The 14,375-nt window shown below is 40.4% G+C and overlaps 1 protein-coding gene across 2 annotated transcripts in view; it reads right to left on the bottom strand.

Annotated features, from left to right (window-relative positions):
• The window catches only part of LOC134873900 (EGF-like repeat and discoidin I-like domain-containing protein 3), a 96,863-nt gene that overhangs the window by 61,478 nt on the left and 21,010 nt on the right, over positions 1-14,375 (bottom strand). The window contains exons 2-3 of one of the 2 annotated variants that reach the window (XM_063897807.1): positions 10,050-10,079; positions 743-871 (exon numbers count right to left, since the gene is read on the bottom strand). In XM_063897807.1, the coding sequence (XP_063753877.1) occupies positions 743-871; positions 10,050-10,079 (159 nt within the window). The remainder of the gene's footprint in view (positions 1-742; positions 872-10,049; positions 10,080-14,375) is intronic. The other variant, XM_063897808.1, reaches the window with a different exon arrangement.

Below are 14,375 nucleotides of genomic sequence, written 5' to 3'. Positions count from 1 at the left end.
TAATCATAATAATAATATTAATAACATTAATATTAATAATATTAATAATATTAATAATAATAGACGCCTTTGTTGTTTATTAAAAGGGATGTTTCCGATTTTTCTCTACTTCGCTTTCTTTATTGTAAGATGTCTTCAACAACATCAAAACAAACTATTAGACTTCTGATTACATCATGGAACAAAGCCTGCAGTTCACAATTTACAGGTTTTTGTAAAGTTTCTGGTTCTGGTCACACTCACATTGGCTTATACCTTCCATGTGCAATAGCCATTACCCTTGTGCCTACTTTCATAGCGTTAGAAGCTTAAGAGTTCAGAAAGTCCGTTTAAGGATAGAGCATAAATACCAAGCTGGAGAACAATGGCCCTGTTCTAACGTAAAATATTATCTCATAGGCAGCAAAAACCTTCTGACTCTAACCTTTGTTAAGAGCATGCTCAACAAAAGAAAGCCAGTTCAGCATTTCCTTTCTCTACCAAACCCGCGATGATTTTGCTGAACTCGTCCTTTCAATAGTGATTTACTTCTTGCCAGCTGTTTGACATTTAATCACTGCTCAAGGTCAATATCTTTTTTTTTAACACATCAAACAGACACATCTTACTTAATGGACATTTATAAAAGGAGAGAAGATTTCCAAATCCTTACAAACCCTATTATTTTGTATATTTACTGAGAGTTGAAGTGTGTGTGTGTTGGGTTTTTTGAAAGGCAAGATGAGTCAGGGATCAGACTTACTGTGCTGGCAATGCACTCCACTGAAGCCAGGTGGACACTTGCAGACATAACCAATGAAAGTGTCACCCCTGTAAGTCTCACTGATCTCACATATTCCTCTGTTGTGGCATGGGTTTGGATGGCAAGGTCCTGCATAGGGAAAGAGACAGAAAACAATGTTAGAGGTATTTTATTCCCAGCCTTTTGTTTTTTGTAACAGCCAGGAAACGCTAATAATGAGCTTCACCTTTAACGTTGCACTGCATATGAGTACACATTGCTCTAGGTAACATATTGACACTGGTGTAGCAAAGTGTTTTTCAGTGTGTGCGTGAATAAAAATGAGCATTACCATGCCAACAGTGACAGAAAGTTCCTCAAAAACCTTCAGCCAAAGTTTAAAAACAAACTCAACTAATCAAAAGTGTACATTGCCTGTGTGCTTGAAGTTTAAATGCATAAATGACACTGAGTTGGACCTTGAGAGACAGCGTATAAGTAAAACAAGTTTGACAGGCAAAACTGAGGATGACAGGAGAGCGGGGGAGGCTGGCTTTCAGCAAATGCTGCTGGTCTCTTTGGTCTGGAGGGAAGCCCAAGGCACCGTCTAAAAATCATTGAATATTTGGCCTCTAGAGAGGCAGCACCTCACCCTCACAGCGCTAAGTGGAGAGCACAGAAAAGCTGCAAGGTAAAGCACTATTATGTACATGTTCAGAGAAGCATGCATGCCTCCTCCACACACACACCAGACACACACACACACACACACACACACACACACACACACACACACACACACACACACACACACACACACACACACACACAAGATTGCAGAGGAGTGAATTACTTAACCAGGGTGAGATCAACTGTACATTGATAAATTGCAAGAGAAACCAATGAATAGATAAAATAGGCAATTAGTGGGGAATGTGTCAATTATAAATACACGCTTGTTTTGAAACAGATATTATTAGACTACAACACAGACCAACTAGCTTAGTTGTGTTTTTTGCAAATGATCAATATTATTCTAGAAAGCAAAATATTTTGAGTCACTGTATGGACTTTTTCTGCTCCGCCGGGTATCAGGCACAGGTAAACATGAAGACTAAAAACTGGACTTCTGTGTGCTTATGTCATCGGTGCTGCCTTTTAAATAACATAAAGTGCTAAATAGTTGCCAGTACTTTGACACTGAACAGAGCTATGCCACTGAACTTTGATCTTTCTATGTGGCTAACTTTACATCTGTCTAATTATATTATCAAATTAAAATCCAAGAAAAAAAAAGACATAAAAGTAGATTTGAATTGATACATTGAAATGTATGCTTCACTCAAGGATCCCTTTTGTGTACTGTATATGAAATATGTTGTATACATGTATAGATAAGAAGTACACATGTTCAGAACAACTCATTCAATGAAAAATGGTCATCACCAGTAGATAAAGTCGTATTATATCCAGCCTTTATTCGGAAAGTTCATAAAATAAAATGATTAAATGTGTACTGAACATATATATATATTTTTAAATGAGGACTGCTTTCATTTGCATGAATGATCCGTTTTTGCACATTTTATTTACAAATAGTTGTGCTCCTTTCTTTGCTTTGCTACATATCAAGTGAACTCAATATGTCCAAATGACCTCAAACACTTATTTTGTAAAGTGTCTTCATGTGGTTGTTCCACAGTTCTGCTAATCAAAGGTTGTGTATACTGAACCCTGTGCATGGGTCAGAGTAGCTCAGTGATGAAAAGGCTTGTATGTGCACATCATTAATTTTCAAGGGAATTCATATTCATAGCCACTAAGAACATGTATTCTTGCTTTGTATGCAGTAACCCATTCATCATGACCATTGTCTTCTCTTTATTGCATTCCTCACATCACGACTGGACTACTGCAATAGCACCCTATACAGTTTACCATCAAACCTCCTCAACAAACTGCAATACATCCAGAACTCTGCTGCACGCCTCCTCACCCACACCCGCTCTTGAGACCACATCACTTCCGTTTTCCATAACCTCCACTGGCTACCCGTCCGCCAACGAATCGACTTCAAAGTCCTCTTCATCACCCACAAAGCCCTCAACAACAAGGCCCCCTCCTACCTCACAGACCTGCTGCACCACCACACCCTCTTACCGCTGCCTCCGCTCATCAGAAGCCAACCTCCTATCCATCCCCACCTGCGCCAAGCGCCGAACCTGGGGGGATGGAGCCTTCTCCGTCGCTGCCCCCTCCCTCTGGAACTCACTCTCACATCCCATCAGAGATTGCACTGACCTCAGCAACTTCAAGAAACTCACAAAAACTCACCTCTTCAAACTGGCTTTTAATGTGCGATTTTTGTGACATTGCTCGGTTTTAATGTGACTTTTCCTTTATTTTTTTGTTGTCTTTCTTTTTATGTACCTCTGTAAAGTGACTTTGAGCACCTGTAAAAGAAGACCTAAGAAGAAGACATACTTTTATTAATCCCTTACAGGGAAATTGCTTTCTCTACTCTGTTGTGTTGACACACATTAAACACACAGAGGATATACATGCACAAACACAGAGGAAATACATGCACACACAACCACATGCAGAGGAGAGGTGGCAGAACAGAGAGGCAGCCAGGTACCCGGCGCCAAGGGAGCAGATAGAGGTAAGGTGCCTTGCTCAAGGGCACCTCGGCAGTGGGCTAGGAGTAGAACTGGCACCTCTCCAGCTACCAGCTCACTCCATATTTTTTTTTGGTCCGATCGGGACGTGAACCGGCGACCCTTCGGTCCCAAGACCAAGTCCCTACTGACTGAGCCACTGCTGCCCCCCCCCAAAAAAATAACAAAAAATTAAAATAAAAAAAAAAGCGGTTTTAAAATGAATGTATTATTATTATTATTATTATTATTATTATTATTATTATTATTATTATTATTAGTATTTACTATTTGGGTGTAATGAACACTGAAGCTTTGCTAGTGAATCCATTCATTGGGGATTAAGCAAACAACATTTCCATAAAATAATCACTATTTTTCCATTTATTCCCATAATGTCATCTCTTTGGGACAAATGGTGAAGACCACAGCTTTAAATTAGTTAATACAACCAGATTTATATGAGACAGTTATATATCACTTTATTGGCAGTGGCCACACTATGGTGCCATATGACTGCCATCTAAGATGTTTCTTGGACTAACCTGCCGCCTGGGGCCAAATGCAAATGATGAGGCCTTGACGTAGGGTTATTGGTTTCATAACTCAAGGGCTTGCCAATAGCCATCTCATCTTTTAAACATAGCGCTGCACCACTGCTGTCAAAACTTTGTGGATTGAGATTGGATTGGAAAACTTTACAGGTCTACCATAGAAATATTAATGCGAACCTGAGTAGAGCTGAGCACATGTTGAACATTAAAAGACAGATGTGAGTAGAAAGTCTAGTGGTGTATGTGATAACTCATGATCAATCTAAAGCCAGTCTTTCGACAGAATAATCTATGAGAAGCAAAACAAATGTTATTATATGGGCCTTCATTGGAAATGTTGGTCTCTTGATTCAATTTCTATTCTTGTCTTGTACAGTCATACCTTAGTGTTGACAGGCAAACTGATCCCTGACAGGGCTCTTATTTCATTTTAAACGATAAATGAGCAGAAGAAGTCTCAAGGGTAAGACTATCATGCACTCTTAAGTCAATTTGACAAATGAGAAGCCATGAACACAAAATGTGACAGCGTCAGTAAACAGGTGCAGCCTTGGATTGTATACTACATCATCTGCTCAACCATTTAAGACTTCAGCCCCAACCCAGAAAATTCAAAGGCTGAAAATGAACTGAGTCAAGTAAATAAATAAATAAACACCACAGGCAAGCTTATTATTGTTCTCTCTTTGGAATTAGTAGGCCTCTGGATATGAATTACAAACAAGTTAATCCTATCGAAGTCATGCCATTTCAATGCCAGGACCTGTGGTAATAATGAGAGTGGTGGCTAATCAGTTGAACAGAGGAACGTATAATAGCTTTCACAGAGGCCCTGCTCTCTGAGGGAGAGGGGGGCGACAGGTTTCAGGGCTGTTTTGACGTGACAATCTATAGTCGCACCAAGGCGTACTGACAGCCTCCCTAATGGAGAGCGCATGGAGCAGAAGAAAAAGGGAGAAATGGAGGCGGAGGGAGAAAGAGAGAGATGGAAAGAGAGACTCTGTGTGAGATACATAGAGGGTGTGATTTGTAAGTCAACTACGTTTGAGTCTGAAATGTGTTTGGTTTTTTTTTATATGAAAAGCACACACAAAATATACGCGTCTAATCAGCATGACACGCCATATTAAACAACTAAAACTTCTCTGCCGAAGTGATGCAAAGTAACCTTGCTAAAAGGAAATCACCTTCTTTTGCTCCCATCACCCAAGGGGGTTGAAATTCACGAATGCATCAGTGAATGATGATCTAAAGACTCTTCTTACTTCCATTCATGATGCCGCTTAAGACTCAAGGCGACACTATATTACGTATTTCGATTTTAGAAAATAAGTGTTATTTTAAGCTTCAAAGACAATAATCCACTCCGACAACAACCGAGCATTTTCAGTGAAGCATGAACGCAAAAAGTAATGATGGTCATGATGGAAACAGCAGGGATGAGAGGACAGAAAACTGGAGATCACAACAGATCTTTTCAAAAGACACAGCATGCATCTTTTCCAGTGAAGGTAGGGAGGTGGTCATTGTGTGTCATCTGATGAGATATCATCAGGCCGTCAGCTGATGCTCTCTTCACTCAGCCCGCAAGTTTTGTGACGCATGTCTGCAAGAAACGTTGGCAGCTTTCATGTGTGAATGTCAGCTGCGGCTCCGCTGTACAAGCCAACCCTCGCTCAGTGATTGATGTGAGCTTCGTTGTGTCCTGCACAAACGCTTTGATTTCTTTTTCTGGCTCCAAACAGAGTCCAATCTATCAGCTGTGAAAACCTGACCAGTGGTTAAACACAAGGAAGCATCCTTTGTTTCCTTGCAGATCAATCATAAAGGACTGACAACTCCAGGGTTAAAGCTACATATGTGCTCTTTTATTTTGGCTGACAGCTGTTACAAACAATATCTTGTTTCTTATTTAGTAGCAAACACTAATTTTATTAGACTTTAAAACATAGCCACTAATAAAAGATAAGGTTTACAACACCACTTTTTTTACAGTGTGCCATTGAAGCTGAGAAGCTTGAGGTATTAAGACTCACTTGATTTCATAAGAGCGACATAATTAACTGAGCTTCTTGGTCCCCCTGTTTTTCTATAAAAGAGATTCAGAGAAAAAAAACCTTTGACAACATACACTATTACAGCTATGTCACTAACAATAAAAAATACAGGGAAAAAGGAACAAGGTCTTGCTACTGATGCCTTCACGTTGGCTGGGTCATAAGAAGGTCAGATGAAGCTTTAATGACTGCTCCTTGATAAAGATTATTGCTCATCCCAGGAAAGTGGGTCAGGCTGTGTGGCCAGCTGACCATTTTCAGCAGCAGTGGAGGTAGTGCTTTTAATCTAGTATTCTGACTTAACACAAACAAGCATATGCTGCCGTCCTGGGTGTTGACAACTGCCCTAAAACTGCAGGTACATCCACTACCTTTATTGAAAAACCTTTACATCGAGAAGATTCAGGATTTAATTTAGTGGACTGCCAATGAAAACTCTGAAAATGAAATAATCAACTCTACATTTCAGTTCCAATTCATCTATTTTACACAGTTATAAGTTAGCAAGCCAGCCCATCAACCACCTTGTTAAACTTCCATAAAGGTCTTAAAAACACACATTTTACCTGCCTCAAGAGTGCTACATTTACATTGAAGCCCTGAATGTGCACCCAGCCACATCCCAGAGAAGTCTGACATGGCCTAATTGTGTCAAATCTATTTTAACCCAGGCTTTTTCTCTACGATGGCTTCACTGGTTCACGGGTTCATGGTCACTGCACCCATCCTTCACCTTGACTGATGAAAGTTGGCATTGCACCACCAATATTACATCAGTGCCTTTAGTGTGAGCCGGCATACACTCGTACTTTTAGTGAGTCCTTCTTTTCTCCTGTGCCCTTGCCATTCTGACTATTTCAGTCAATCAGCATTTGACAATGTCAAACCACTGCACTTAAAAGTGGAAAAAAGTAAGCATCATGCAGAAACAAAATGGTTTTGAATATGTCAAATACATATTCAACTTGAGAGGTCACGCAGAAGATCAGCATCGTTCTTTGAGGATCGAGAGAAAGGCAGAAATGGAGGTTGTTTTGTCAGATACTAAATGCCATGAAAATGTCAGAGCGGTGTTCCTGCCTCCCAAAGGTCTTTTCTTTTCCTGATTCTAAGGTTTGTTAGAAATGCCAAATTGTATATGGTAAGAGAATTTATCTGTAACCTAATAAGATTCAAGATAATCAGACAGAGACTGGCTCCAGCCTGTTCAATGGTAGACTATTCTGCGTTCTGCAAAGACACTGTTACTTATCCACTTAACCTTAACTTCAATTATGCTTCTTGAGGTTTCAGTGGCACGATGCAACCACAGGGCTCGTGCATTTATGGTGTTTGTTGTGATGGCATTTGTGCTGCTCCTGTAATGGTCTGTGCAAACGTTCAATTTGTGTTCTGTACATGGAGCTCGAAGTTGACCTCTCTGCTCAGGACTACTTTACTCCACTCTTTTTTTTGCGGCTGTATTCATGCTCTGCATATCATACAGATAACCTTTACGACGCAGTATGTTGTTCATGCTGAGCTGGTGCTGAAAACCACTAAAGAGAACACGTGATGATCTGAAAATATGAAAAGATGGATGTTCAAAAGGAACATTATTCTAAATGTGGTTATTAGAGTCCCTTCATATGATGCCAATTTTAATCATAACCTGATTTAAAAAAGGGGGCGAAACATTTGCATGTATTGCTTTCGATGTGTAAGTGATCAGATTTAATAAAGAAACAAATAACATTCAACACATTTAAGAAATATGAGTGGAATGGTCACAGTGATACCCAACATTAAGTTGACGGACTAACTAAAACACAACCAAAAAAGGGAAGCAAAAAGGCCGACATTATAGTCTCTACATTTATTATTTTATTCATTGTATCATTCTGTTCAGAGTTTGCTATCTCTGTGGTATGTGTTGCAGCAAAGGAAAGGGAATGTGGAAGTAGTATTGGTAGCCGTACTTTGTATTATTATTTTTATTAAAATGTCCCATGTTTTACATTGTGAAAAGGCTATCCTAGATGTACATGAAGAATCCAACCTTGAGAAGATAAAGTGCCTATTTTTGTCATTACATTTTCGCAGGGCATAATTAAATTCCATCTTCTGTTATGTTTAGCACACTAAGCAGAATCTCAACCTCAAACTTTAAATAGTGATACTTTCAATAGCTTCAGATGCCATGTGGGTCAATGTTCACAATCAAATCGATAATACAGGATCTAAAGAAACACCGTTTAAACATGCTCCCTTTTCTATGTCTGCAGACAAAAGGCATGAATATGTTTATTCAACTTACTATATAAGGGCTGTGAAATAGCAGCTGATATGCTAAATTTTTCAAACCTGTCATGAGTAATTTGGCTTTCCACATCGCCCTGTCCTATTTTCTCTCTAAGTGTAGTTCCAGGTCAGTGGTCACAAGTCGAACCTAATTCGGGTCATTTTTTCGGATCTGATAATAATTTACTGCGCTGTTTGCACCATTCTACCTGTGTTATCTAAAGTGTGTACAGTAGAGAGATAAAACAGGCTTTGGAAATACCACAGTTATTCAAACCATATGTATGCTATGGATAAATGTATCAGTTGATTTTATTTAGACGAAATAAGTATACTGTACTGCACTGTAAGTCTATGTTTCACAGTCATTGACTACAGTTGGGAAACTTAAGCTTTGTATATATTTTGTGTGACATCTATGCCACTATGAGTTGTGTGTTGACTTTTCAATGTTGATTTTTAAGTTGTTCATTTTCGCTAGTATTTGAGGTAGTATAAGTATATTCACAGTATGTGTATATGCATGCCCATGTGTATTCATGTCTTTATGTTGCTATTCTCTGACTAACTGATTAAAGTCTGAGATTACACTAAGCTTTTAGCATTCCAACAACAAACTGCTTTGATTTCTGGGGTATTATGTCTTATCTAAACAAATCATTCTTGGTTTAACCCATTTGATCTCAAATAAACCAGCAGAGATTAATATCAATGAAAGAATTATAGACAATGACAATTAGATGCTGAGGATTCACTTAGAGTAGTGTGTTTGTATTCAGTCGCAGTACTTTACCAGGATGTGAAGTGACATTTTAATTGTATCGCTGATGAAGATAAATCAGGTCCGTGTTTACTGTTGTCCTCTGTGGTCTTGCTTTTGTAATAAAACTCTTGCTGCATTAGTTTTTTCAGTAATGAGATGCAGTATTCCTCAATATCAAATATGGTCTCTAAGGAAAGGAACTGTCTGTATGATAATTCACAGATCTTTACTTTACTGTCTATTACTAACAGTAAGAGCTGCAAAAAAAAAACACTCGATGTGTTCCTAAGGAAATGGATACATTACATTTAGACTGACGCTAATGGCATTTAAGGATGCAATGCAGTCTACTTTAGATAAAAGACAGTTTTGAGATGTTGAAATTGTTACATATTAATGCTACTCTTAAGTAAATGGATTATAAAGTAAATGCTCAAACACACTCGGGAGTGATTTCTTCAAAAGCAGCCCTAGAAATTACCGTCCACAAAAAACTCAGGTATTCACAAAAGGCAATCAAGTGAAAGCAATCATGGGGACTGAATTGGAATTTGATGTTCTGAAAACAATCTAAAAACTCTACAGCAGAAAAATGCAAAATATTTCACGAGTGCCACTATCATAGAGGTTTCAATGGGCCTGCCTTTTGAACTGAACTAGCAAATGATATAACCATCAGTGCTGCTGACCAGGCACGATCAGCGAGGCAATACCAGAGTCATTGGTAATGAAGGTAAGAAGGGGGCACGGCCAAGATTTAGAAAGTACAAGAGCTTTCACTCTCCCTCTCAGACCCACAAACACACACACACACACACACACACACACACACACACACACACACACACACACACACACACACACACACACACACACACACACACACACACACACACACACACACACACACACACACACACACACACACACACACACACACACACACACACACACACACACACACACACACACACGCGAGGGGAAATCATGTTACCAAGCATACAAAATTCCCACCTGCTGAAGTTGGTTCCTCACCATCTGCTGCTGTTGAGAAACAGAGAAGAGAGACAAAGAGTGAAAACATATAATAGCGTTTCACAATAATGTTACAGTATTCAGTGCGATAGCTGCATCCAACAGCGCGGTTTCAACTATATACTGTATATATATGCTTTATTGTGTTGTGCAAAACCATATGTGCAGTAAGATTATATGTAATCCAAGGGAGCACACAGTTTGTTAAACCAGACACACCTGCTACCTGTAGGGTACAACAGTCTGCCAAGACAAATACTCTAGACCAGGGGTCTTCAACGTTTTTCAGGCCAGGGACCCCCAAACTGATGGAGAGTTGGAGCAGGGACCCCCTACTATTAATATGGCATACAATTGTGTTTTATATTAAACGGGGCCTAGTGCAGTGTGTAAACATAGATACTGTTATTGTACATTCAATACTAAGCTATTCAAATAATACACAGGTTAATATATTCATGTTTTTATTTTAAACAAGTGCAAGGTACAGTGTGGCCGTACCACTGCCATTTATGAACATATATCTTGCACACAACACAGGGCTATTAAAATAAATCACAATAAATTTTGAACTTTAAACAAGTACAAGGTGCAGAGTGGCTGTGCCACTGTCATTTATAAACAAACACTGAGCTATGAGATTTTAACACTAAACATGCATGTAGATGGGACAATGAATCCTCAAACCATCTGTGGATGGCACACGTACTCTCACATCAGTGAGATGTCTGACCCTGATGAGCAGCACACAGCTGATCCAGCCTTGGACGGATGGAGGTTGTCAGGCAGAGGGTCATATCAGCCTCAGGCTGCAGCCTTGACCTGTATTTGTTTTTCAAGTAAGTCAGTGAGGCAAATCCACTTTCGCAAAAATAGGTTGTGGCAAAGGGCAAAAGGCTCATCATGGCTTTTCCTGCCAATTGCGGAAAGTCTTTCTGGCAAGAGATCCAGAACTGGGTGAGTGGTTTTGTGTCATATATGTGTCTGAACGTACTGTCAGTGGATAGTTCGATTAGCTGATCCTCCTCCGTCACTGTCAGGTGTGTGCCGTCTGCTGCGTTGTCTGTGAATGGAAACAGTATCCATGTCTTGTCCCTGCGCCAGGAGTCAGCCTCAGAAAAGTAGTGCCCAAATTGTCCCTCGAGCGCCTCCAAATGCGCAAGAATTGCGCGTGTAATGGGGGGCGAGAGCACAGCAGAATCTCCCAGCTCATCCACTGATGGAAACATGGAAAATATTTCCTCCCCGATGCGCTCCCTCCACCTTTTGATTTTTTTTAGAAAGCCTTCCATTTTGTCATACAGTTGAATGGCATGGGTATTGCGGCCTTGCATTGAACTGTTCAGTTTGTTCAGCTCAGGGAAAACATCAGCAAGATAGGCAAGTTTGGTGACCCAAACATTGTCACTGAAAAGTGCAGCCAGCTCTGTGCGCTTTTGGAGAAGTAAAAACTCCCGAATAGACTTGTGCAATTCCAGCACACGTGACAACACTGTTCCACGTGAAAGCCACCGAACCTCGGAATGGTAGAGTAGCGCAGTGTGTTCTTCTCCCTCAGCAGCACAGAGATTCGAGAAGAGACGTGTTTGCAATGCGCTCTTCTTGACTAGGTTGACTACTTTCACTACCGAGTCCATGACATCTGCCAATTCAGCGCTCATATCTTTGGCAACAAGTGACTCCCTGTGTAGCATGCAGTGCGTCCAAATCACTTGCGGAGACACATCCCTTACAAGCGCGATTAGTCCACTTTTTAAACCAGCCATGGCTCTTGCACCGTCAGTGCACAGCGCAATACATTTTGTCCACGGAATGTCATTCTCTCTGAAAAAAACATCGATCACTTTGAAGATTTCAGAACTAGTTGTGCGTTGAGGGAGGCAATTACAAAACAAAAATTCCTCCTGCATTTCCTTATCATCGACAAAGCGCACAAACGCCAGAAGCTGGGCGTCCTTCGACACATCTGTTGACTCGTCTAATTGTAACGCAAATGCATCTGCCAACCTCAGCTTCTCTATCAGTTGCATCCTCACATCAGATGCCATCTCGTCTATACGGCGAGCTATGGTTGTGTCCGACACTGGAATGGTTTTCAGTTTATTAATGTCAATATCATTTCCATACATGGTTTTACACATATCGGTTGCTGAAGGCAATATTAAATCCTCAGCAAGTGTGTATGGCTGTTTCTTCTGGGCAATCCGAAGAGCAATTTGATAAGAGCATTTCAAAGCTAGCTCCCCAACTTTGGCTGATTTTCTGATCAATGTCTGTTGACCTTGGAGGGATTTGAGGCTAGCTTGGAAGTATTCAACAGGTTTGTCTTTTAAGTGGCTGTGTGTTGTCTCCAAGTGACGCTGCAGCTTTGATGGCTTCATAGATTCATTTGAAAGAACAGTAGAGCAAATGACACACATTAGAAACTCAATGCCATCTGTCTCCTTAAAGGTAAACCCGAACTTCAGATAATGATCTGAATATTTTCGTGTCTTCTCCCTTTTGCGCTTACCCTTATTAGCTGCAACATCTGCAGGCGCAGCAGGTTCTGCCTCGTCACTTGCATGTTCACTGGTGGATGGTATCTCGCTTGTGCTTGTTGATTTTTTCGCTCGAGTTACAAAACGATCCATTTTATATGTATGGTCTTCTCAATAATGTCGCTGCGTGCATCCCTGTGTCTGGGTCTTCAGTAAACTGGGGCCTGAATAGGCTCTCGTCCAATCACGGGGAACCTGACAGAGCCAGCGCATAGACATAATATTATGTCTATGAGCCAGCGTGTGTCACACGGCCTCGTGATTGGCACATCTGCCTCCATTTTTCCGTTCGCTATAATATTTTGGATTTGTGTTGTGCATTTAAAGACATTGCAATTTGTGGGAAAAAACGGTTTGTAAAAAATATATATATATATAAAAAATTGTCTAATCAACCAAAGATTTCGCGACCCCCCTGCAGTACCTCCGCGGACCCCCTGGGGGTCGCGACCCCCCTGTTGAAGACCTCTGCTCTAGACTGCTAACATGAAGCGCAGCCTGGCACTGTGTCACAGCCCATCCCCCATTTATACAATTCTACAATGTTATGCCCTGATTGGTGGCCTTTGACTAATGTGTGTTCATCATTCTGGACCAGTGTAGGATTAGCCCCTGTGGCATACATACTTGTGCTCTGCATACCAGGTTCCTAAACCCTAGTCTAGCTCTATGGCTGAGTTTCTGCCCATCTGGCATCATTAACGCAACTCTCAATCTCTATCATAACTTGTAAAATTGCTCCTCAAATGGGTCTGGACACAGCTATAAAGGCAGAACACCAAGGGCATCAGATGCATGGCATGACAAATAACAATTTTTCCATTTTTGTTAATCAGAGAAGTGTTACAAGAGGAACCAATTCCCTTGGATGTGTTCAGGTTGTTAGATGATGTATTGGGATGTGAAGCATGTCTATAATGAACATGCCTACTGATGAGCATGCTAGATTGATTAAAGTATGATTCAATGTCATGAACATGTTTTCATTTAAAGCATTGCATACTAATTGGGTATTAACATAATATGAAGAGGATTAAGGCCATATAGATCATGAAGCAGACAGGGACACATTTATTGATGCCAGTATTTCATGCAGCTGCGTATCCATCCAAATGTATTTTAGAAAACGAATCAAGTCTGATTTCCAATAATATCACAGTGAAAAGTGCAAAATACAGTTTGATCTCAACTCCAAAAACAGTGCTGCGTCAGTTGGTATCCACTGTGGTGTCTTTGATCGGAAAATAAAATCACTTCACAAAGTGCTCTCAGAGGGTTTTAAAAATGTTATGTGGCCAATCTTATTTGATGTGCTACCTTATTTCTAGGGTTCTGTATTCAGTGTATCTACTAAATGTCTAGCAAGATGAGCTGAGTTGACTGTTTTGACAAAGTTAGGACACCCCTGAACCAAATTATTTCAAATCCGACAGCAGTCATGCATTGTTCCTCAGCAGCTGCAATATGAAGGGGAAAATAGATTCACTTAGACTGCACTGAGATAAACAGACAGTATTAAAGAGTGAACGCAGGCTCTAACACTCCTTCAACTGTGAGAAAAAACCAAAATTGAAGTCAAAAGGGAGCCAAAGCCAAGCACTTTCCCAACCTCTCATCTGGCAGTAGACGGTCCCCTTTGTGTTTCCCCATGCACATACGCCAATGTAATCACAAAACCAAGAACATTCCACGCTTCACTTAGTGTGGTTTTCGCTCTGCCATTTCCTCTGCTCTCTTACCATAGGGGTCAAGACCCACAGATGCA

This window comes from Eleginops maclovinus, chromosome 12 (assembly GCF_036324505.1).
Source record: "Eleginops maclovinus isolate JMC-PN-2008 ecotype Puerto Natales chromosome 12, JC_Emac_rtc_rv5, whole genome shotgun sequence".
Lineage (NCBI taxonomy): Eukaryota > Metazoa > Chordata > Actinopteri > Perciformes > Eleginopidae > Eleginops > Eleginops maclovinus.
Note: the sequence above shows the minus strand (reverse complement) of the source record. Positions and strands in the feature narration are given on the sequence as shown.